The sequence below is a fragment of the Lytechinus pictus genome, chromosome 7, assembly GCF_037042905.1.
Source record: "Lytechinus pictus isolate F3 Inbred chromosome 7, Lp3.0, whole genome shotgun sequence".
NCBI classification, from domain to species: domain Eukaryota; kingdom Metazoa; phylum Echinodermata; class Echinoidea; order Temnopleuroida; family Toxopneustidae; genus Lytechinus; species Lytechinus pictus.
The window spans coordinates 10,841,904-10,866,701 of NC_087251.1; the positions used below are offsets into that span (position 1 = coordinate 10,841,904).

At 34.3% G+C, this 24,798-nt stretch overlaps 1 protein-coding gene across 1 annotated transcript; it reads left to right on the top strand.

The window, feature by feature from the left end:
- The first annotated feature begins 1,625 nt into the window (after positions 1–1,625).
- Positions 1,626–19,345, top strand: LOC129264979 (tRNA (adenine(58)-N(1))-methyltransferase catalytic subunit TRMT61A-like). The gene is made up of 4 exons (XM_054902953.2): positions 1,626–2,097; positions 7,550–7,716; positions 16,366–16,471; positions 17,226–19,345. Exons 1-4 carry the CDS (start codon positions 1,767–1,769, stop codon positions 17,615–17,617), a joined length of 996 nt encoding a protein of 331 aa, XP_054758928.1. The 5' UTR covers positions 1,626–1,766; the 3' UTR covers positions 17,618–19,345.
- The last annotated feature ends 5,453 nt before the right edge of the window (positions 19,346–24,798 follow it).

Sequence of the window (24,798 nt, forward strand, 5' to 3'; positions counted from 1 at the left end):
AAGCGCTTGGCACTCGCATTAGATGACTATGGTGAGATATGCATACTCTTAATGGATTCCTAAAATATATTCCTCAAAATATCGCTGTTTGCATGGGGTCAGAATATACGAAAACTTCAGCTCGCGCTTCGCGCTCGTATTGTTTAGCGAGACAGGTACCTATCATGATTACACAAATTTGACAATAATGTCTCTTTTTAGGTGTGAATATTAAAAAAAATCAGCTCGCGCTTCGCGCTCGCATTATTTGATCAGGGAGATGCATATCCGTTTAATGACATTGTCCAGAAAATGTCTCTATTAGGTCAGTATAACTGGCAACTGAGCGCGCTCACTCAGTGATTCAAACATTTTGCTGGTGCCCCCCTCCCCAATGCCGTGACCCACCGTACGCCACTGTGGACATATCACTAATGACAATTCCTTGCATATCTAAAAACATGATTGCAAAAAAAAAAGCCAAAATATTTCAGTCATCCCCCCACCCATCAACACGGATTTACGCCAGTGGAGGCTCCTATAGGACTATGCAAACTTCATGGAATATATTTTTTTTCAGAGAACAAAATAGGGCCTAATATATTTGATAACAAAAAACAGAATTCATTGACCTCGGTTGATCTTGACTTTTAAATACATTATTAAGTTCATGTTAAATTTTATATTCTGATTCAATAAAACCATTCCACACAAATTTCTTGATTTTATATAAAGTTAAGTGATCTGAAATGACCTTTGACCTTGACCCATGATCTGAACAATGTACTCCGGCATATTGCTAATACCGAATAACTGATAACTACTCTATTCAATTTTAGCAATATAAGGGCCTTGTGATTTCAAAATATCTTGAGATGGTTAACCTTCTGTTAAACTGCACGGTTTATACAAATTTATTGACCCTAATAGTGTCACAAAATCTGTCATTGGTGCAGTTAGCAAACAGGCCCTCCACAATGTAAAAATGACTACAAGGTGGATGACATGCTCTTAACAATGAAAAGGGAATTAAAATTGTCAAAAGCAGGGGAAAAATATTTGGTGTAAGTTGGCCTCTGTACTCTCCTAATTTCCAAATCCAATAGGTAAAAACCTGTATTTTTTATTTGCTTTTTAGTGACTTCAACATTTATAAACAACAATGAAATACTTATGAAATCATAAACTGACAAATAACTTCATACATGTACATCAAGGTACCAGTATAAAATAACAGAATTGAATTGCATGGACCTGGATAATCATCGAACCATATATGGAGCTAACAGTACGATCGAATCCCCTTCACCCTTCCCCCCTGGCAGTGGCGTACCTAGGATTTTCCACAGGGGGGGGGCAAAACCGTCAGCCAAAAAAATTGACAAGCAAAAAAAAAAAAAAAAAGGTCTTAAATCACAAATATAAAAGGATTTAGTACCAGAAAAAAAAAAAAAGGTCTTCAAGCTCGTCAGGGGGGCAATAAAGGTCTTCAAGCTCGTCAGGGGGGCAAAAAAGGTCTTTCAAGCTCGTCAGGGGGGCATGGATACGTCCTTTGCATGGGTTGTGGCTCGTCAGGGGGGCAGACTGCCCCCCCCCCCCCCCCGTATGACGCTAGTGCCCCCTGGCCTCCCCTCCATCGGTGATCCATACATTAACGGATAACACGTGTGCGCAGCTGGATGTAGCCAATGCACTGCGGCAGCCTGAGCCCTGGGCCTGACTACCTTGTCTTTGTCTTTGAAAATAAAACTTATCAAACTAAGTCATTTGGTAGTTAGTCGATCATCATGAGTTTTGTAGGATACGAGGAAAAGGTTCGCCCTAATGACACAGTGATAATTTTTCTTGGACATGATTCGATGATGCCGCTAAAAATGGTTTTTGGGTGCACAACTCAAACCAAGTACGGAGCCCTGCGCCACTCTGAAATCATCGGGAAACGTTACGGGTCGAAATTATCGACTGTCGGTGGAAAAGGATGGGTTTACGTGCTTCATCCTACTCCAGAGTTATGGACTGAAAATCTTCCTCATAGAACTCAAGTGTTGTATTTTCCAGATATCAGTTTATTGACGATCGAGTTAGAACTGAAACCAGGCAGTATTGTGGTTGAAGCAGGTAGATCTATTCGTCGTTATTTCGCCAATATTTAGATTCATAATCAGTCATTGGCGGTAGTGCACTTTCGCACCCCAGCCCGGAGTTCACTCAGCTCAGCTCAGCCCTAGCCAGGAGGCTCCTAAAGAGTAAAGATCATTTACTAAGTAACGTATGCTTACCCTCCATGGAGCCAGGAATTCCTTCCCATTCATCTGCACGTACCGTCAAAAACTGAAACTTTTGCCCCCGACTCGAGATTTCTACTTCTAATTATAAGCCTACGCCTAAATCATGTAAAAAAAAACTAAATCGGGATATAACTTTATAAGTTACAACTTCATTTCTCCGCTATCAAATTCATTTTTAAACAAGAATTCATTAAAAAATTAGAAAAATATTGCAAAAAGATGGAGGAGACTTGCCCGATGTTTATGCCGCTATCTTGTTTCCTGACCTAAGTATTGACTATTGTTCACCAACGTTACATTGATGAATTTGATTTTGATGAATTCTTGTTTAAAAATGAAATCGATAGCGTAGAAATGTCGGAAATGAAGTTGTATCCCATGTAAATGATTAAGGGCTAGATCTTTTAGGAGAGTACAAATCTCAGGAGCGAAAGTTTCAGGTTTTTTGGCGGTACGTGCAGATGAATCGGAAGGAATTCCTGGCTCCATGGAGAGTAAGCATACGTTAGTAAATGATTTGTAGGAGCCTCCTGGCTAGCTCAGCCTCGGTGCTCGCTGTTGACGAAGCTTGCGAACTGACTTCGGGGTGCGAAAGTGCACTAATATTGACACGACTATCTTATAACATACAAATAATGCTTGCAGCCGAGTGCGTTAGTGGAAATGCAGAGCACGTGAGGTTTCTTTTGATAGGTGCCACACTGCACTAGCCGCTGGCAGCGAGTGCCCAGTGTGCACCATCTGAAGAAACCGAGCTTTCTCTCAAATTCTCTGCATTTACTTTTGCGCACGATAGAGCGAGTGCATTATTTGTTTTATAAAATAGCAACACAAACAAATTCTTAAAAAGTTACAGTGCAGAAGTTTTATTGGACTTCTCCCGGGACTTCTACCGCACTTGTCTGCTTGAGCGTGCAATGTCAATTTTCGTTGCGCACCTTTTGCGCTGCCGTGCAATGCACAAAAAGTTGGATGTCATGTGACGCGTATTGGCCAATTGCGATGCTGGAGATAATACACCTATTTGATAAAACCCTTAATTTTTAAACTAAAGACTCATTTAAAGTTTTTAAAAGCTCACCAAATAAGTTCTCTGTAATGTAAGATCCCAAGGGCGATTCCACACTAGAACTTCAAAAATAAGTAGTGTAATATTTTACTATGATACCTAAATTTTATGAAAATTATGAGTTTTAACCAAAAGTGAAGTCAGATCTATTTTTTTGGGGGGAAAACAATGGAATTTTCAATTTTCAATAATTTTGCTAATTAAATAGTCCAGTACAAAGTTACTACAAACACTGCCTGAAATGATTATTGGCAAAGCACAAGAAGATTGAAAATATTGCAGGTCAATGGAAAATGTATCATTGATGGTTCCAAATAATATCTACAACATTTTCATGATCCATACTAGGGGCAGCCCTGATTTTTCCGATCCTATTTTTGGCAATGTCCCGTACGACACACAATATATACTGCATTTAATTGCAGGATTTGGATTCAGAAACTATAAATAATAGGCCTATTTTAATTTAAGTAATTGATAAAGTGAACTGAAAAAGTACTTTTTTTATCTCCATAGAACATGAAATAAGTGATTCTAACCATTTTAATTGACGTCATGTAGGCGTATTCTTTTGTGAATCTCTTCAGCCAAACTGCCAAAACGGGTGATTTTCACTGGTCAAAGCATTGAGCATGAAAAGAAAGCCTTTATAATTGATTCATCCTAGCCTGGAAGATGACTTCCTCTTGCATGCTAATGTGAAATTATAAGATGTAAAAAAAAATATTTACATATCAATCAATATAATAACTTAATAATTTAGTCTTATATAGCGCTTTTCATGGAATCATATCAAAGCGCTTTACAATGTAGAACATACTAAATATACAAACATAAGTGAAATTAGAAATCATTTTACTAAAAAATAAAAAATATCAAGGACACTGTAAATGGGGCTATGTTGAATATGCTTTCTTCGTGAGGTACGTCTTTAAATTAGATCGAAACGAAGTGATATTTGGGATACAACGGAGGGAAGCTGGAAGAGTGTTCCAAAGACGTGGGGCAGAGCTTGAAAAGGACCTATCACCAAAAAGTTTAGTTTTTGCTTTTTTGACTGTTAAGAAATTTTGATTTGCAGAACGAAGGGACCTACTGGGAGTATATGCCTATTAAATCAGAGAGATATTTTGGAGCATGTCCATGAAGAGATTTGAATGTTAGGAGTAGAATTTTGAATTGTATACGAAATTTAATGGGGAGCCAGTGCAATTGTTTAAGAGTAGGTGTTACATGGTCATGTTTTTAGTGAGGGAAACTTGACGGGCTGCAGAGTTTTGTATTCTCTGCAGCTTAGAAATATTCTTTTCTGGAATTCCATGGAGCAGGCTATTGCAACTGTCAAGAAGTGAACTAATAAATGCATGAATGAGGACTTCAGTAGATGACTTTGAGAGATATTTTCGAATTTTACCAATTTTTCTTAGGGCAAAGGATGCTTTACGACAGATGCTGTTGACATGGGGACGCATTGAAAAGTTTTTATCAAACAAAACACCTAAGTAACCGTTTTAGAGGGATGTAGGGATCATCTATTTGGACTTCCCTTGATGATCACTAATTGTTTTATATACAGTATTGAAACTCCTTACTTTTTTCAAGTTGTAAAAAAAAATCTGGAAAATAAGACAAACCATATGGTTTCATGAAATGCAGAAAGGTTTGAAAAAGTAGAATCGCATTTCTTTAGAAAAAAAAATTGTGGAATTACAAGTAACAGTTTTGACATATATCATGAATATGTACATTTTATATGAAAAATCATAACATTTTAGCCCCATAATTTACACAAACAGTTTCATTCATTCATTGTTTAAATAGTGTATTGGAAATCATCAATTAATTCACTAAAATATAACTTAACTCGTAAAAATGCTGTGAACCATTGTACATTTCCCATCATGAAAAAAATGATAATATATTGCTCCTGATTGTATATGTTGAGGTTACTTAATTATATTGTCCTGAATGGCTACTTATTAAAAGGCTTTTCATTAAAAAGGAAGAATTTAGGGGCAATGCTCCCCTTCTGATTGATAAAAAGTTCATTGTTTTATTCAGGCTGTCCAGTACAACACGCAAGTGCCTGTTCAACACACAAGTGTCTATTCAGCCAATAGCGGTTTCTAACATACTGAATGTCTTTAGTTTGATAGGATTATCATTATCATCAGCCAAATAAAGTGATTGAAGAAGTCAAAGAGACATAAAGTAAGAAAGTTTGGCTTCAATTTAGAGATATCCCGTACAACACATTTTGAGTGTCCCGTACGCCGCAATGTTCTCGAAAATTGTAATTTGCTTTTATATTAATTCATGAATGTTTATTTTGCTTTCTTTCATAGATGTGTTTGTTCTTGGGTAATTTAATATCAATTTGAGTTCAGTTTCTATGAAAATTATCTGTCCAACTCACAGACTATAGAGTACAACAAGCCACTTTTTCTGCGTCCGTATGACACATTACTATTTTAAATCTGTATTATACAGGATGTGAATTCAAGTCATGTTAAGTCTTTGTTTTCCTAAAACTCTGGTAGTACTTGATGATCACCTTTAGTTACTGGAATATTTTTTGTTTGTCTTGTCAAAAAACTGTCAAATGTTCTCTAAATGTCCCGTACAACACGTATGGAATCACCCCCTATCTGAAATTTTCAATGAGAATTGGGAAGAAAAATATTTCTAAACTTGGCCAGTAGATCTAGGTGATAGATCTAGATCTATTTGAAGATAATAATCTTTTAAATTTTTTTTAAACTTGTGCGAGGAATCAAATTGAGACAATTCTGTTCTTGCTCACTCATTCAATGAACAAGGTTATAATATAACCTTGTTCTCTGTTTAATAGTACTCCATGTGTGGCAAAATAAGGTTGGCAATGTTTGGCTTTTTTCTCTCTTTTTCTTTGGAACAAATGTTTGGTTGTTTGACAGATTCCATTACAGCTAATCATATACATGTATTTTGTCCTGTCTTTCCATTAATGCCCACAATCACCTATTGATTATTATGGCATATGAACGTCAAGATTGACTTTACCAGAATTTTGCTGGGACCAGCAGGTGCGATACACTGGGTGAACATGGCTTACTCTTTGACGAATAGTATATTGGTTTTAATGTGCATGCATAGGTTGTGACTCTCCTGTACAGGGGGCCAACATTTGCGTCCTTTCCGATGGAAAGAGTGTTTTCCAACTACATTCACACCTGCACTGAATACAGTGGTGAGGCACGCTTACACACAATGCTATAGCATCATATTTTTTGTAAGACGCATTTCAGCATGAGCGGGACGCGAACCCCTCACGCTATGAACTTATCCGAACCATGCGCTCTAACTGACTGAGCTACGCTGCCTCCAACTTGGCTCTTAAGTCTTGAGTAAATTTGATTCTTTTAATTATTTTTTCTGAATTAAAAACAGAGATTGAAAAATTAAAATTTTCTTGCCATATTACTCTACACCAATAGAGGGCGTACACAAAAAAATATGCCCAAAATTCAAGTTTTTGAGCGCTCTGGTGAATACAAAAAAATAAATTGCAATTGTATGGAAATTAGTATTTTTGGTCACAAACGTGTTATTTTAATGATTTTTTAGTTCACCCTGATTCATAAAAAATAAGAAAACTGACAGAATATAGTGAAGCAATTTTTTTTATTAAGATCCACCAAAATTGGTAATTAAAACAAAAAAAATTTGATTTTTCAAAAATTATTGTTTTCTTTAGGCCTATTTATTATTATTTATTTTTTATTTATTTTTTTATTTTTTTTGGGTGGGGGGCTTTCCACGAAATATATATGATCTGATATTTATCTTGATCCAGAAATTGCTTAGCTTAATCTTATAAAGCTTTGTTTGGGTTTCAGAACCAGCTGCATAGTTGACGGTGTTTTCTAGAGTGTGTATTTCAATTCGTTAAGATCAGGCTAAGTGGAAAATATTTTGATGTGTAGACACTCGATCATTGGACCCTCCCCGTAATTTGTGACACGACAGTGATATATATTTGAGCAGCTCCCCCCATGTACTATATAAATTTCGTAAATTCAATTTTCAGTGGAACATGAACGAGTAAATAGGCCTATATTGACCCCATAAATGAAATTTTTTTTTTTTAATTACACCTTTAAAACACATTGACACAATTTTATAGGTCTTTCTTCTTATCAAACTTATGTTCTGAATTATTTGTCTTCAATAGGAACTGGCAGTGGATCTGTTTCCCATGCTCTAACTAGAACTATAGCCCCAGATGGTCATCTCTACACTTTTGAATTTCATGAGCAGAGAGCACATCTAGCCACTGATGAGTTCAAGGAACATGGACTTTCTCACATCGTCACTACAACACACAGGGATGTTAGTCAGGTAATCCAATATTGTGATAATTAATTTGTTCTGATAATTAATCTGTTGACTACTCCATTCAGACACTGCAAGCTAATTAAAAAATGATATAGCATTACTGATTGATTTTTTTTCTTCAAATTCAGTAAAAATTAGATGCATGGAATGGCTGTAGCAAAGCAAAGTCCTGTTAATCTGTAATTTATTTGATTGAAATGTAGATGTAGCTCATCACATCATTTTGTTCTAGCTTGCTAATGTTTGGATTCATGCTCATACTTGGCAATTTTGTTTCATAAAATTGAATTACATATTGAAGTGAGCTATCGAAACAGTGCTGTGATGACACAGTTTTGCTGTCCATTCATTTAATGATCATGTTTACATAGGGTTCAATGATAATGATGAAGCCTTACATTCGACGGAGTGAGTGTTTTATGCACACATGCAATGTATGTAAAAAGGAAAAAAAATTATTGCTGGATATTGAAAGTCAATCTTACAAAGACTGACGCTTTTGCAGTAGAATGATGCAGTTTGATTATGTTTGTTAATATACACCACATACATGTATGCATACTTGATACTTGATTTGGCAGCTCATACAGAAGCTATACTGGGATGATGAATGATTCCATTGACCCACCAAATAGACCCGTGAATCATTGTTTTTGTAGTGTGGTTATCCTTTCAAATAAGTAAACTTTAAAATCAACTTGTCACATAAAGTAGACATGCTTATTTAATGCTTATTTTGTGTGGCTAGCATTGGCTCTGCTATCCTCAGCTATAGCTCTGAGGCTGGGTTCACATAGAAGTATACTATTCGGGTATATAAGGTGCACGTTCTAGAGGGCATGCGAATAGCTTGAATCGAACAATAGGATTTCCTAATACCGGGTCACATGAGAGGGCACTATACGAAAATGCCGTATAGCTGCGTATAGTATAGTATAGTGGGAATTGTACTTGTTTGATTTTCGTGCAGCGTATACAGGTGGTGTTCTGAATTTCCCTATAATATTTACTGTGTGCGTTGGTTAAATGAGGTAAGTTCAAATGAAATGATTTCTTGGTACTCATTTCATTGGAATTTCTTAGCACATGCCGTCATATTTAAGTTATCCAGCACTTCAGAGTTTATCTCATGCACATGCTGTATGATTTATGTGGGCTCTGCATTTTTCGTTTCGTCTTTTTTTACCTTGAAATGACTGAAGATACAAGGTCAAAAAGGTCCGCAGCGAAGGCTACTTGAGCTATGTTGTTGTGTATCACTGAGTCATGTTTAATTAATTACTTAATTATTCTTATAAGAAGTCGATAATAATGTGGAAATAGATTTCATTCAATAAAATATTGTTTATAAAATGATTTATTTATTATTTCACTTTTGCTATGATTTCACAGAGCTGGGATGGGGGAGTAGAATCAAGCTCCCCCCTAAAAATGACGTCATCAAAGCAAAAATAGGAATGATTGATAAAATCAATTAGGCTGATACAGGTTTGAAATCTTAAAAGAAGAGCCAAATCTTCTTCGTCTGAAGTATCCATTTTGAATATTAAAGTAGGACACGCGTGCTACCTTTATGTGACCCGCCATGCCCGTATAGCGTATAGCGAATAGCGAATAGAGAATACCGTATACCGTATACTTAGAACTATGTGAACCCAGCCTGACAGATTAAACTGACTCAAACTCTACAGGCTTATTACCTGTAGAGAGTAACAGTCATGTACATGTAAGTTTACCATTCTCAAGTCAAATACCACAATTTGGCACAGTGTATTAACTTTATACAGAAATTAGACTCCATCTAGATTCTACTGAAATTACATCTACTTAATACTTAAAAACATTTACAGTATTTGCTCAGGAATATTTGTAAATCATTATTTCCAGATTGTAATTTTGAGTTATCCATGGACGTATATGCTGTGCATTGATTCATATGCATTCTCAGCAGGGAGCTTAATTATATAGTGCTGTATAATCATAGAGATGTATACTAATAACGCTAGAGTGCGGAGTCGCCATAGGCGCGCGTACTTAACGTTTGTGATTGCGCGGAGAATGGTCGGCCATTGCTCGATAGGTCTCGATTTGCAAAAGTACCCGGATGTACGCATAGCTCGTGCGTTGTAATGCTGTGAAAAAGGGATGCCGTCTCCGGCCTTTTTCTTGAAGAAAAGAATCCAACCTAATTACAATCCGAATCGAAAATATGAATGACAAATTGCATCTCAATAAACTATTAGAGTGATTACATGGGGATTCTGCTATTAATTTGGCATTTTTAAACCTGATTTCTCGGGATGAAATTCTAAATAATTTGCATTTATACCTGTCCGTTTATAGGCCCTTAATAGATAACAATGTTGATACTATCATATAAATAATTAGATAAAAATTAAAAACATACAACGGACATTAATAGAAAGATTGACAATTGATTCAAAAGACAGTGAATTAGCCCATCCCCGGAGCCCATCTTCTCTGGATTTCCTTACCTTTAACTGCATCGTCCCCAGCATATTTCCTTCAATCACGTCCTTTCATTCCATGTTCTCGTGACCAATATGTTTATGTCGGATATAATTTTGTAATTTCTATATAGGCCTACAATATGTAACTTGCTTTAATTTGTATGAAATATAGGCCTATCATTTTTATATATTAAGTTGTACAATAATTTGTATAATGTTCTGATCTTTGATTACTATATATATACATGCGCTATTATAATTTTAGTATAAAGGGCATCTCATTGTTGTTCTTGGTGAACCTCCCGTTACACCATCAATGTTAAAATTTGTGTTATTTGGTGAACGTCGTAATTTTGTTCTTATAGGAACATAATAAATTCCCCAAAATCATCTTCTCTGGATTTCCTTACCTTTAACTGCATCGTCCCCAGCATATTTCCTTCAATCACGTCCTTTCATTCCATGTTCTCGTGACCAATATGTTTATGTCGGATATAATTTTGTAATTTCTATATAGGCCTACAATATGTAACTTGCTTTAATTTGTATGAAATATAGGCCTATCATTTTTATATATTAAGTTGTACAATAATTTGTATAATGTTCTGATCTTTGATTACTATATATATACATGCGCTATTATAATTTTAGTATAAAGGGCATCTCATTGTTGTTCTTGGTGAACCTCCCGTTACACCATCAATGTTAAAATTTGTGTTATTTGGTGAACGTCGTAATTTTGTTCTTATAGGAACATAATAAATTCCCCAAAATCTGCAGGCCTACATGTATATGGCCCGAAAATGAAATATTGATTAAAAAATGTCGAGAATATAGCTTTTTATTGTTCAAACTTTTCACTTTTTAATTCCCTTCACTAAGTTCACTTTAATGTTAACCATCAATTTTTATTTCAGTTATTACATAAATTGAAATTCAAGGACTCACTTATTAATTGGATTAAAGTTTTGTATAATGATGCTTCCGGAAGAGTGATTAATAACGGTTGGATGTCACAAAATTTCAAAATAGAACAAGGTGTAAGACAAGGCTGCCCACTCTCAGCCTTACTGTTTTTATTAATTGCTGATGTTATGACAAGGAAAATAAAACAAAACGATAATATTGAAGGAATCATTATTCCAGGAGAAAATGGAACCCAGTGTTCAGAAAAAGAAATCAAAATATCACAGCTTGCTGATGATGCAGTAATTTTTGTGAGTTCTGTTAATTCTGGTAATATTGCGATAGAAGATATAAGGCAATTTGGAGAAATTGCAGGCCCTAAACTTAATATAACAAAAACTCATGCAATGTCCATCTTCCCTCAAGATGAAACCTTAAGAGATATACAATGGACAAATGATCCAGTGAAATACCTTGGTATTTTTGTAGGTACAGATAAACGTAAAAAAGAAAGAATGAATTGGGATACAAAACTAGTTAAAATTCAATCTATAATGAACATCTGGAAAATGAGAAATTTAACTATATATGGCAAAATAGTAATACTTAAATCTTTGATAATATCACAAATTGTTTACCCTGCAACTGTAATACACGTGCCAAACAACCTGGCACGTGAATTAGAGAAAATGATGTATATATTTATTTGGGGCTCGAAAAAAGAAAAGATAAAACGAAATGTTTGTATTAATTCATTCAATAAAGGAGGATTAGAGATGATAGACTTAAATTCAAAATTATCTTCATTAAAACTTTCATGGATTTCAAAATATTTAAAATATGATGATCAACCATGGATGTACTTGTTCAAATTTTGGACAGCAAAGATAGGACCGATGCCCTTGTGTCTCCGTTTCAATTGTTCGAAAAAAGATATGTCAATTGTATGTATGAAAAAGCAAATTCCATCCTTTTATACAGATCTATTATGCTCTTGGTATGACATACGATTTACTGAATATCACAATATCAATATTATAAAACACGAAATTTTATGGTATAACAGTCATATAAAATTTGAAAGAAACCTTTTATATTTCAACAGATGGTCCGACCACAATATCTTTTATGTTCACCAATTATTACGTAATCATGCCTGGAAACCTTCCGAAGAAATTTTTGAAATAGTAGCATGTAAATCACTTTTAGTCGAGTTTGAATATTCAAAGCTAAAAAGAGCTGTCCCAGCTGAATGGACTGACAAATGTGACACCTTATCTTCAAAGCTTCCAGAAGATCTTTTTGAAATTAGTGGAGGAGATATTGTAAACTTAAAGAACATGAAATCAAAAGATTTTTATGTTTTACTTGTAACCAAAAAAAAGTCCGATCCACACATTATACAATACTGGCAATCTAAATTAGAATTACCAGTAAACTTTGATTGGCAAAATGTTTTTAATTTCAAACTAAAGTATTTAAAGTATAACAAGATTCGACAATACAACTTGAAAATGCTTCACAATTTATTACCCTTTAAATTCAATCTATGTCGTTGGAAATTAGCTAATGACACATCTTGTATGTTCTGTGAAGCAGAAGAAACTTTTGTTCATATTATGTTAGAATGTAATCCTGTTGCCAATTTTTGGATAAAGATAAAGAATTCTCTGCAATTTATGTTTAAAATTGCAATCCCTATTAACGAAACGACGTTGTTCATTGGATACAAAATTCACGATCGCAAGTTTACGTTGATTAACTTGTTTATGATATTTGCACAGTATGCAATATACAAATCTTATGTCATGTATAAGATGCAAGGAAGAGCTTTTAATATATATTCAATTTGGTATGAGTTCAAGAAAGAGATACTTTTTAATGTAAAATGGCGATTTAAATCCAATGTTCATTTAATTCAAATGTTCAAAGAGCTTTAACCCTATAGAGAAATTTCATCTTTATCACATTTTAGATTAAATTGTTGATGTCTATAACATGTTTATATGTAACTTGTTTTGTAACTCTACACGCACTGTGCCTCGAAAGAAATTGTTAAAATGAGAAAGGAATATGAAGAATAAAGTACCTCTGAACGAGGAAAAGAAAAAAAAGAAGTTCACTTTAAGTTAGATTTTTTTATTCGCTTTTTAGGGGGCCGTACACGTGTGTAATTAAAGTAACAAAGGTACCCTAGCAAATTCGCTTTAACATACTGATCAAAATAAAATACAGGTGGCGCGACCGGATCCCTCCTTGAAATGAAAATGAACATTACACATAATAAATGATTGTGATTTTATGCACCCCATCACTTTCAAAATCATTCCGCGACGCCGTAGGCCTATAACATGATATAATAATTTTGTTCATCCATGGAAATCTTATTGTAAAAAAACCCCTGAATAATCCCCCGGAAATAATCAAACTCAGGTCCATAGGCCAGCCAATGACATTAAAGGAAGAAAACTAGAAAATCAAATTCATATTATACTGTTAAAATGAAAAACAAAACTGAATATTCAAAACGCGTGTTTATAATTATGTACAGGCCGGTGCCTAAAAATATTTGCCATAAATTTCATTTATTCAAGCGACACAGACACAGTTAATTAACACAATTTCAAGGCAGGTATCAAATTTGTAATATCTTACTCCAAGTATTTGTCAGTTTTGCAATATTATTGTTCCATAATTATGTTCATAGGCGGCGGAAGCGGGGGGGGGGGGGACAGGTCCCCCCCTAAAATTGAGGTGGGGGGACGGTCCCCCCTCCCTAAATTTTTTGTTGATAAACTTTTTTTTTTTTTTTTGCTTGTCAATTTTTTTTTACCTGTGTCCATCACAATATTTCAGGTGGACTCCCCTAAATTTTGTGGCTTCCGCCGCCAGTGATTATGTTTGGTTTTAGTACTCACAATTTTGCAACCGTTTTCATAATTATAATAAGTTTATTAAGTTTGCATTAATCTCTTTAATGATATTGTTATTGGTTTTATACACTCTTGCAGTAGTAATAATGTTCTTTATAGTATAATACAAATTATATATCCTAATCCCGCCCCTTTTCTTCTCCTCTCCTTCTCCCCCTTCTTCCTCTCCTTATTATTATATCCTTGATTTGTTCACATAATATTGGTCCAATCACTATAGGTTCAGAAACACCGGCGATAAACAGAAAATTTCAGTCAGTCTGCCGATCAGCATAGTATTTCAGCCGGGGAGAATCAAGTCTAGACTTTCCAGAAAATCAAAGTGAAATTGTTTTATGTTGCGCATTGCGATTTGTTTACTTTCCGAAGTTTTGAAATGTTTGCAAGGCAAATTTAACACTGTAAACAGCATAAACCCCCCCCCCCTTTGGCCTCCTGTACATTGCAAAATTGTACGACTGCATGAGCGCATTTGATATGCAAATTTTGCTGTCAACAAACTTTTCTACATTGATCGCAAGTACATGAAGTAAGAAAGTAAATATGATATGGGATGGCTGCCAGCAAAGGAAATCTAAATCATCAATTTTTAACTGAATCAATGCGTAAATCATTTTCAAATATCAATAAAAAGTCAGGTTTTTGTGATGTTGGTTACATCAGCGTGTAAGACATGGGGAGAAGGGATCGAGTTAGGCCCTATTCTATGTATGATTTCTTTATGTAGATCTATATGGAAAATGAATTATAACAATTATCTAAAGTGAAGAAATAAATTATCAGCAATCAGTATAATAGTAATTAGGAAACTATACTTGAAAAAGTACAATCGTGTTTTTTTTTTTGATACCTTAGTGTCTCGGATGCGTCAGACACTGGCCTATGAATTTTCTTAGGTTAATTTCACCAAATCATATTAAGACATATTAAATTAGTTTATCAGGACCTAGGCCTAAATGTTATTTTTGATATTCATCTCTTCCAAATTATTAGAAAATAGAAGTCATATTAATGTATCGAAATTTTACCAAAGCAAAAACAATTGGGACTGTAAATCGTTTGCCTTTATTATAGTTGTATATAATAGGCCTATTATTATGCGCTATAGATAGGCCTATATAGGCTTTTTGACCTCAGTTTTGCTAGATTTTTGTTGTTATTTGAACTTTAATCCAGTGCAATATTTACAATTTTGCTTTCGCGCTCATATGTCATCAATTTGTCCTGTTCTGTGCTCATCCGTGTACATGCCCCATAGGTACTGTACGCGCATGGCAGGCTGCGAAGACCTATCGAGCAATGGCGGCCGGTCTTCGCGTAATCACAGCGATTTGACGAAGTACGCCCTCTAGCGTTATTAGTATACATCTCTATGTGTATAATGTATATTTACTTCCACTATTATTCAAAATATTGGTATCATTCATGAATCATGATGCCTAGTGAAAATTCACACATACTAATTCTTTTGGATGGTTGGTTGGATGGTCTGTTGCAAATCTTGTGCTTCGAACTACTCCCTCAATTTTCAACCAATTTTTATGAATTTGGAACACACATTGGCCTTGTGCAAGACATATTTTTTGTGTGTGTCAGAATTTTTGTTGCCATGGTATTGACGTTTTACGGCAAAAATTGGGTAAAAATCTTGGGGTTCAAACTATTTCATTAGTTTTCAACCAATTTTCATGAATTTTTGCTCACACATTGGTTTTGAGGTAAAGATATGTGAACACATTTTTGTGTGTGTCAGACATTGCATTGCCATGGTAACAACATTATATGGTGAAAATTAGCTAAAAATCTTGCAGTACCAACTATGTACTTTTTAATCAATTCTCATGAAATTTACCACACACGTACATGTAGGTCTTGAGCCAAAGATGTGCAAAACACATTTACACATTTGTCAGATATTGTGTTGTCACAGTTGCATATTATAGCCCCCAAAACAGGAAAACTATTTGTGGATCTTACTACTTCCCCAGTTTTTGGCCAGTGCTCATGAAATTTGGCACCGACATTGGTCTTCTGGTAATAACATGCAATTATGTGTTTAAAATTGTGTTGCCAAGGTAACAGCTTTTTATTGCCAAAAACCCAGGAAAACTTCTTCCTCAGTTTTTACCATAAATTGCTCCAGAAATTAGGCACAAACATTCACTGTGGGTAAAGACATGCAAGATTAATTATCGAAGTGTGTTGGAAACTGCATTGCCTTGGTAACGACATAGGGTGGGGGTATGAATCACCTACTGATTACATAATACCTGGGGAGTGCCTTTCCACACTGTCCGTCAGTTCACTACAACTTGTACTGCTTCATGTATTTTTTTTTAAAGAATGGATTCCAGTTGGAGAATGACTATGTTGCTGATGCTGTATTTCTTGATCTTCCATCTCCATGGAATGTCATACCTCATGCTAAGAAGGTCCTAAAATCATCAGGTATGCATTATTAAATATTTTATATAGTGCCTTTCCATTAACATGCTCAAAGCGCTTTCAATAATATGACAAAAACTAAATTCTGCTCCCCAAGTGCTTACAAAAAATGTAAAGGAAATATTGAGAAAACGGATATGTCTTTAGCTTATTTTTTAATACCTTTTTTAAAACATATTTTTAAAAAGGGAGACTATTCCAGTCTGGGACCAGTGAAACTAATACATTGCTGAACTTTCTTGGAGTTCATTTAAGGGATTTGTTTAATAACAAAATGATCTGATCTAGAACATAATGAATAGTGAGATTTTTGGACTGGAAAAAATAAGCATGACATGTATTGAGGTGTCAGGTTATCTAAGGACATGTACTGTACACAAAGCAATTTCATAAGTAATTCTTTTATTTCACTTCATTTGACTTTTATTCTGACAAAGTAGTTGGTTAATACCATTTATTGCATTACATTGAAATGTTATTCATACATGTAGTTGTTTTAGCCATATTGCGCATTGCTTTTCATAATTTACAATCAAGAATGACTACAAAGAACTAGTAAACACTTTGATGGACAGTTTGAAAGGAATAATATGAAAGGGTAAATACATGTTTATTAATTAGAGATTATTCTCCTTGACATACATGTAGATGGATATGCTTTAGGATATTTAATTTCACATCTCTTTCAACTTGTCATTTTATTCATGCAATTGTCTTCATTCTTTTCTTGCCTGCTTTTTTTCTTTTACCTCAATAGGGGGAAGGATATGCTCCTTTTCACCGTGCATTGAGCAAGTGCAACGAGTATGCCTTGAACTTGACCAGCTTGGGTTCTCTGATATCAAAACGGTAGAGTGTCTGATGCGTACACATGAAGTGAAAACGATCAACCTTACTTTACCAAACCTAGGACAACCCTGTATTAAGCCAGATGCCAGAGACCCCAAACCGGACAAGGACACTTTGGAAAGGACAGAAGGTGGTGCACGTTTAGTTGACCTTGGAGCAAACTATTCATTTGAAGAACCAGGGTCACAAAGCTCCACAGGAGATGGTACATATCCAAAAAAATGTGCAGTAGCTCCAAGATCATCACCAGGACATACTGGTTATCTAACATTTGCATCGCTTTACTCTTATCATGAATGAGGATACATTAATCTAGGAGTTGCTATGAATTTTGTTTAGATTTTTGCATTGTAAATCTTGTCTACTCAAAGGGCCTGGTACTAATATTTATCTTGGACACATGAAGTCATCAAGTCAAACTTTGATAAGGTTGGTAAACAGGAATTTTGAGTTTTACAAATATTTATCAGCTGCAGGTATGATTGTTTACATCTGGGTGCCAACTTTCAACCATTAATGTCACACCATCCAAAAAACATGGTAACTCATTCATCACTCTACAGATTTCAAAAATAAAGTTTGCAACTTCTAACTGCAGGTATTTGTAGCACATGACATGATGCTGACTAGTCTCATCTTGGGTACTTTGTCCACAGGCATTCTCTGTAGGCTTGGTGTACTTAAGTTAGAGGTTAAGAAGTTAACCTTGGTGAGGTTAACCTCGAGGTTAAGTAAATTTGTTTTTTGTTCTTTACTCATGGAAATACATGTTCATGTTGGGTTTGGACATAACTGTTGAAGAATGTAGCTAATAGTAATAGTGAGTTGTTTTTATTCGATGCAAATCTCCAGCTATGCATCTTGGAAATTGTCAATTGGTCTTCACTCACTTACTTTGGTCTACTTTCCTTTTGGTCTCATCATTGGTACCATCCTACATGGTCTAATCCTAGTTTGTCTACAACTGGTTTTATATTGCCAGTTGGGCTATTTCAGTTTTGTCTAATATCCGCTTGGTCTAACACCATTTATTCTATGATTAGGTGAACTGTTTATGAACCAAGTTTTTATGTGACTAAATGCAAAATTACAAGAAGACAAAATGAGTATTAGACAGAGTGATTGCTGCCTGCTGGACCGAACAGAATTAGATAAATTTAATTGTAGACCAATTGGGTATGACTACAATGGTGTTTATAATCATAGAAATTGACCATCAGCTAGTAGACAAAGTGGATACAAATTAGCCTAATACAAATAACTGCATTTTGGATTCATCACTTAATTCATAGTGCATAAAATTGAGATACCATGATATAAGCGCCCTTTTCAAAGAGAAAACTCTGGTGAGATTTTGATGTGCTTACTCCAACCCACATTATGATGTCACTTCTTCCTTGTGATCCATAGAAATTTGGAGGAAGCTTAACAAATTTCCCACTATGCAAAATAAAAATAAAACAAAAAATGACCAGGCTTGAATTTTTAATGTTAGTAGCAGACATCATATGTGATTTCAGTTGTGTTATCCAAATGCACTCTCCACAAATTCCTTGTGCTGTAGCACCTTAAAGTGCACTGCATTCCCACTTTTAATGGTCTTTTAATTGTACAGGGTAAATATCATGAAATCATTTTGTCTGCTGCCTCCTAAATGTGGGACCTTCTGGTCTCTATTTTTAGTTATAAAAATTGAAACGGTCTCAAATGATAATGACTTCATAAAGCGAAGTAAGAATGGTAAAAATAATGATTTTGATCAGATGATTATTTTATGATATTTTCAATATAATTTCACATAGTAATGCAGCACAAGAGCATCAATTTTGTAATTTAACCAATCATGTTGCATCTTGTTACTTTTCTAATTGTTATAACCGGTATTGTTGACTTTGTTGTCATTATCTTTGTCATATCCAGAGAAATCATGCGGCACTATTGCAGAGCATAGTTTGAGCTCTGGTAAAGCAAGTTGCTTTCATTGTAATAAAACATAAGGCATTATTATTATTATTATTATCTTTATTATTTTTATTATTATCTTTATTATATTTATTATTATTATTGATATTATTTCTATTATTATTATCATTATTAGTAGCAGTATTATCATTATTGTTATTATTATTATCATCATCATCATTATCATTTATTACTATTATTATTATTATTGTTGTATGATTACTGAATTTACATAAGTTACCCACTCCCAATTAACTACATTTCACTCACTACAAAACTGTTTTTGTGTCATGCGGGTTGATGTACATCCTACCATTTGGTTTTGTTTTGTACAGTGTACCTACATTATCAAATTTTCCTTTGCTATTTCAAATGGGCGTTAGAGCCATAATGCCAGAAGTTTGATATACAAAAACAGGGTGAGAAAATCATATACTTGCTATTGGAAAGGATATTACTGTCAGTTTTGAAATTGTTGATCCTACCAAAGTTACCTTGTTTCAGGTCACTTGATAGCCCCCCCCCCCCCTAAAAAAAAGGGAATAAAATATGAAATAAATAAATAAATAAAATAAATAGACATCAGTGAAAAATCACAAAGAGTTGAGGCCAGAAGTTTACATACACCTGGGTAATTCAAAGAAAAGTTGACACTTTCCAAACATAAAATTTGCTGTATCTTATAAAGTATTTGTGCTATCATGATGAATTTGATATCAAACAAATGAGTATTTCATACCCCTTCATCATATTGCTTTGTCATCAGGAGCTGAAAATATTATATAAGTGTCATTTTTTCCCCAAAAATTCTTTATATTTTAGACAAATTAAAAATAAAAACTTGACAAAAATGTTTCAAATTTGTACTAGTTTCTTCTCAACACAAACATTTTAGATTACACTTTTCTGTTCAGTAGTGACATATCAAGATAGAAAATGTAATATAAATCATAGATTTGACATTTATATATTTCTATAAAATGATATTTGAAAATATAATAACAAACAATAGAATATACATTTGGCACGAATATTACTCTTTTTTTCTTCAAAGGAAATTCCACGTGAAATATACATCAATCGCAACGGCATCCCAATTACATGCATGTAAAAGAGCCGAATATGCTCTTTCATTTGATACCAAATTTGTAATGGTAGTATTTATATTCCAGAAGATTAGTAAATTTTACGATGTTTGGCAAGCGAACAAATTTCACTGAATTCCATGGGTGTATGTAAACTTTTGGCCTCAACTGTATGTGGCTAATCTAGCCATTTAAAACCACTTGGGTTACTTTAGATTCAATGTCAACTGCTTATAAATCAGATGATGTATAATAAATGAATGACATATTAATCTGATTATTCTAAATAAATTCTGTGAAAAATATTTATGAACATAATTCTTTTGATTTATTAATTTTATTTTCAATTTTGTGTTATATTCTCAATAATACTTGATTATATTTAAAATGATAAATCAGTAATTAAAATGAATAATTGAATATATATCAACTGTACAAGCTTTATGTTGAAAAATCCTAGGTATATAATTGATATTTTGATCATATGATATAAAGATGAGATGCGACGTCAGTAGTCTGAAGTCCTACAATGTTATATGTTATTATGCTTTGAAACCTTGAAAATTCTTCCCTTTGATAGGCTCCTCAACTCAGAATGATGATGTTGTGCGTGAGTGTTTAGTAGCCAAAGGAAAGAAATTGAGATTTCATGTGTATGCACTATGCAGCAAAAGTATAGTTTAAATAGAGAAAGAAAACTCGGACAAACAGAACACTAAAACTTTGATCAAAATTGGACAAGGAATAACAAAGTTATGACGTTTAAATTTATTTGCATTATCTCGGTGAAAGAGTTCTATGCATGTCTTTATGAATATGCACACAAGTATGAAAATATGAAATAATTGTGATTTCATGTAATAACATAAGGAAAGGCAAGTGGGGATATGACATCATCAGCCCACTTGATGAATACTTATGACAATGTGCATATGAATATTTTCACTAAATATGCTAAACTTTTAAAACTCGATAACTTCATAATTTCTTGTAAGCTTTCAATGAAAATTCAGCATTTTGGTCGGTGAAATTTACTCTATTTTTAGATATGATTATTTTCAACCCCGAGTACCCCTTTAATGTGAATTTTGCAAGTTAGAACTTAGATGATAATGATTATCTGCTATTTATTAATTTTGCTTTTATATAGCGCATGAGACAGAGGGACAATACAGCTTAACATCTTTTTTTTGTTGTTGCAAACACTATGTGGACGTAGAATGGGTTTACTGACGGATGGTCTAATATCACTTGGTCTAATCATCAGATGGGCTAACAACATTCGGGCTAAACCCACTTAGTCCAATTCTCTTTTGGTCTAATGACCACTTGTTCTAATAGCCATTTAGTTTAATGACCACTTGGTCTAATCCTCACTTGATCCATTATTCAGTTGGTCTAATGTGCAGTTGGTCTAATTTCCATTTCGGCTAATTTTCACTTGGTCTAATTTTCACTTCGGCTAATTTTCACTTGGTCTAATTTCCAGATAGTCTAACATTCATTTCGTCTACATACCACTTGGTCTAATTTGTAAAGTTTGCATGGTGACTTGTTTTCAATTTTCTGGTAAAATTTACTTTATATGAAAGTTACTTTCCGCGCGCCGGCTTCGAATCTTCACACGCGCGCCCCTCGATATTGGAGTACAGTTAGAGTGACTATATTTCCATGCCCAAATTTTGAAAAATATGGGCATTTTCAAAAGGGATGAAAAAAATTATTTGGGGATCAAACAAACTGGAGATTTTTTGTCTGTTTCAGGGGATTTTTAAAGGTTTTGGGGAAAAACAATAAATTTTGCTATTTTTCTGTAAAATGATGCTATTATACGATCATATCTATGTATATGATCTACTGTATATAGTTAATTAACGGCTGGCTTACCCAATCGGGGTTCCCACACTGCAAAAACTCCGGTGTTGATTTAGCACCATCCTGGAATCTATATATGTCCACACCAGAGAAGTGTTAAACAACACCAGTTTGGTTTTGGTCTAACACCAGATAGGTGTTTATACAACACCAATTGGTATTAAAACAGCATCAATTTGATTCCAAACTGGTGTTGTTTCAATACCTCTCTGGTATGGAGTCTGTGGACATATATAGATTCCGGTCTGGTGTTAAATCAACACCGGAGTTTTTGCAGTGCAGCTTTTCAAGAAAACAAAAAATCCCACGATTTTTCTCTGAAGAAGTAAAAAAAAATTCCCTGATAATTATTTAAACCCATTCCCAGTTTCTCATGTTTTCTAAGTAGTTGCATTGAATTACATGTATTATTATTTTTTATATACATGAAGACCTATTATTATTTTTAATTATATGTACCAGTAGGCCTACTTGTACTGGAGTAAAATGAGGCTACACAAAAAAAAATGTGCATGCGGTGATGTTATGATTGTGAGTATGATATAATTTTCATCATCTATATAATCGATATGTAGGCCTAATTATAAGAATTGTATTTGATTAGAAAAATTCATTTGATAGTGACTATCTCATCGATAGTCCTTCACGGTGAGGTTTTGCGCCCACCAGCTCTACCCCGGCTCTACCCCTCCAGATCCTAGGACATGTATTAACTGATGCTTGGTATTGGCCACTACGTACCATATTTTTAAATTCTAGATCAAATAAATAATAATGAATGATGTTGTGTTAAAATAAATGGACATTAGACCAAGTGTGAATTTCATGTAGACCAAATGATAATTAGACCAAGTGACGATTAGCCCAACTGAGTATTATACCAAGTGGTCACTAGACGGTTTGGCTATTAGACCAAGTGGTCGTTAGACCAATTGGATATTAGACCAAGTGGAAACTAGACTAAATTGATATTAGACCAAACGGTCATTAGACTATGTGACAATAAGACGAAATGAAAATCATACCAAGTGGAAATTAGCCAAAGTGGAAATTAGACCAAGTGTTGTAAGACCAACTGGAAATTAGACTAAATGATTTTAGCCCAACTGCTCATTAGACTAATTGGATATTAGACTAAGTGGGAATTAGACGAATTGGATATTAGACCAAGTGAAAATTAGCCCAACTGGTCATTAGCCCAAATGGAAATTAGACGAATTGGATATTAGACCAAGTGGGAATTAGACGAATTGGATATTAGACGAACTGGTTGTAGACGAAATGAGTTTAGACTATGTGAAATTGGACGAACTGATAAGTAGACCAAGTGGTATTAGACCATCCGATAATTCACCATAGAATGTACCATTCATGTGCAAAATGAAAACGCTACAAACGTAGAGCTCTGCAGGCTTACTGATTCCCTTGTTCAATCGGCAAAGATATTTGTTCGCAAGATGCCCTTGAAGATCTGGGACACGGGCTTGTTCCGTTCAAGTATTTACCAATGAGAGCACTACATAAAATGGCAAAATACATCTATCAAAACCACTTTTTTTTTCATTTCATACTCTTCACAACGTAACAACTTTTGGACAAATCTATTACAAAATTCAATTTTGGGTGTAAAAATGTGGAACTTTTTGCTTGCTCGCTCGCAACTTTTTCACGATACAGCATGTCTGATCCCTCAAAATGTTCAGACCATTACATTACACCACTGCATTGTACCACCAATCTGCGCTACTGAGCGCGAAAATTCACTTCGTCAATATTGAAAGAAAACGGGTTAAATTCATTTAGTTAACAAAACTTTACCAGCGGTCAAGATGATATGTGTTTGGACTGTAGATCTCAAGGTTCGGAGATCGATTCCCCTTTGGCCTTTGGGCACATCTACATTTATCACGCTCGACCCAGGTGCGGTATAAATCAGTGTTTTAGCTGTCCATATGTTGCTATCGACAAGCGAAAACGGGCCGGTATGAAATATGAACATTAAAATGGAATAATTGCTTGTCTAAATTCTTTTCTAAGTATACCCGGGTCTTCGTTATTGTGATTGTTTAGAGTTCTAAAGAAAGATGACTTGACTTTATTCTTCATATATACCGGTTTGTATACTCTTTTGAAAATCCATGACATTGATATTCCGTTTGTTAGATTCAGTTGAGCAAAAGCTCAATTCTATGTGTAATAATTTTTTTTTTAAACAAGTGCACACCAAGTTATCAATAATGCATATAGCATTTCCATTTATTTGAAAGCAAGATAAAAGAGCATTGTACATTAAATGCTTTTCTCACGGGCATAGGTGCCGCGGCCGGGGATCGAACCCAGGCGCCTTAGACCACTCGGCCACGGCACATAATTTTTTTTTGTTTTGAATAATATTTTATTTTCTTCCTCTTTCAAATCAATAAGTTTACAATCACAATTCATATAAATACAGATTCTTTGTATGTATACAATCAATAAACAATCAAACAAATAAATATATCAATATCAATGGATTACGAATATTTTTAAAATGATTACAAATGAAATTAAACTGCAAAA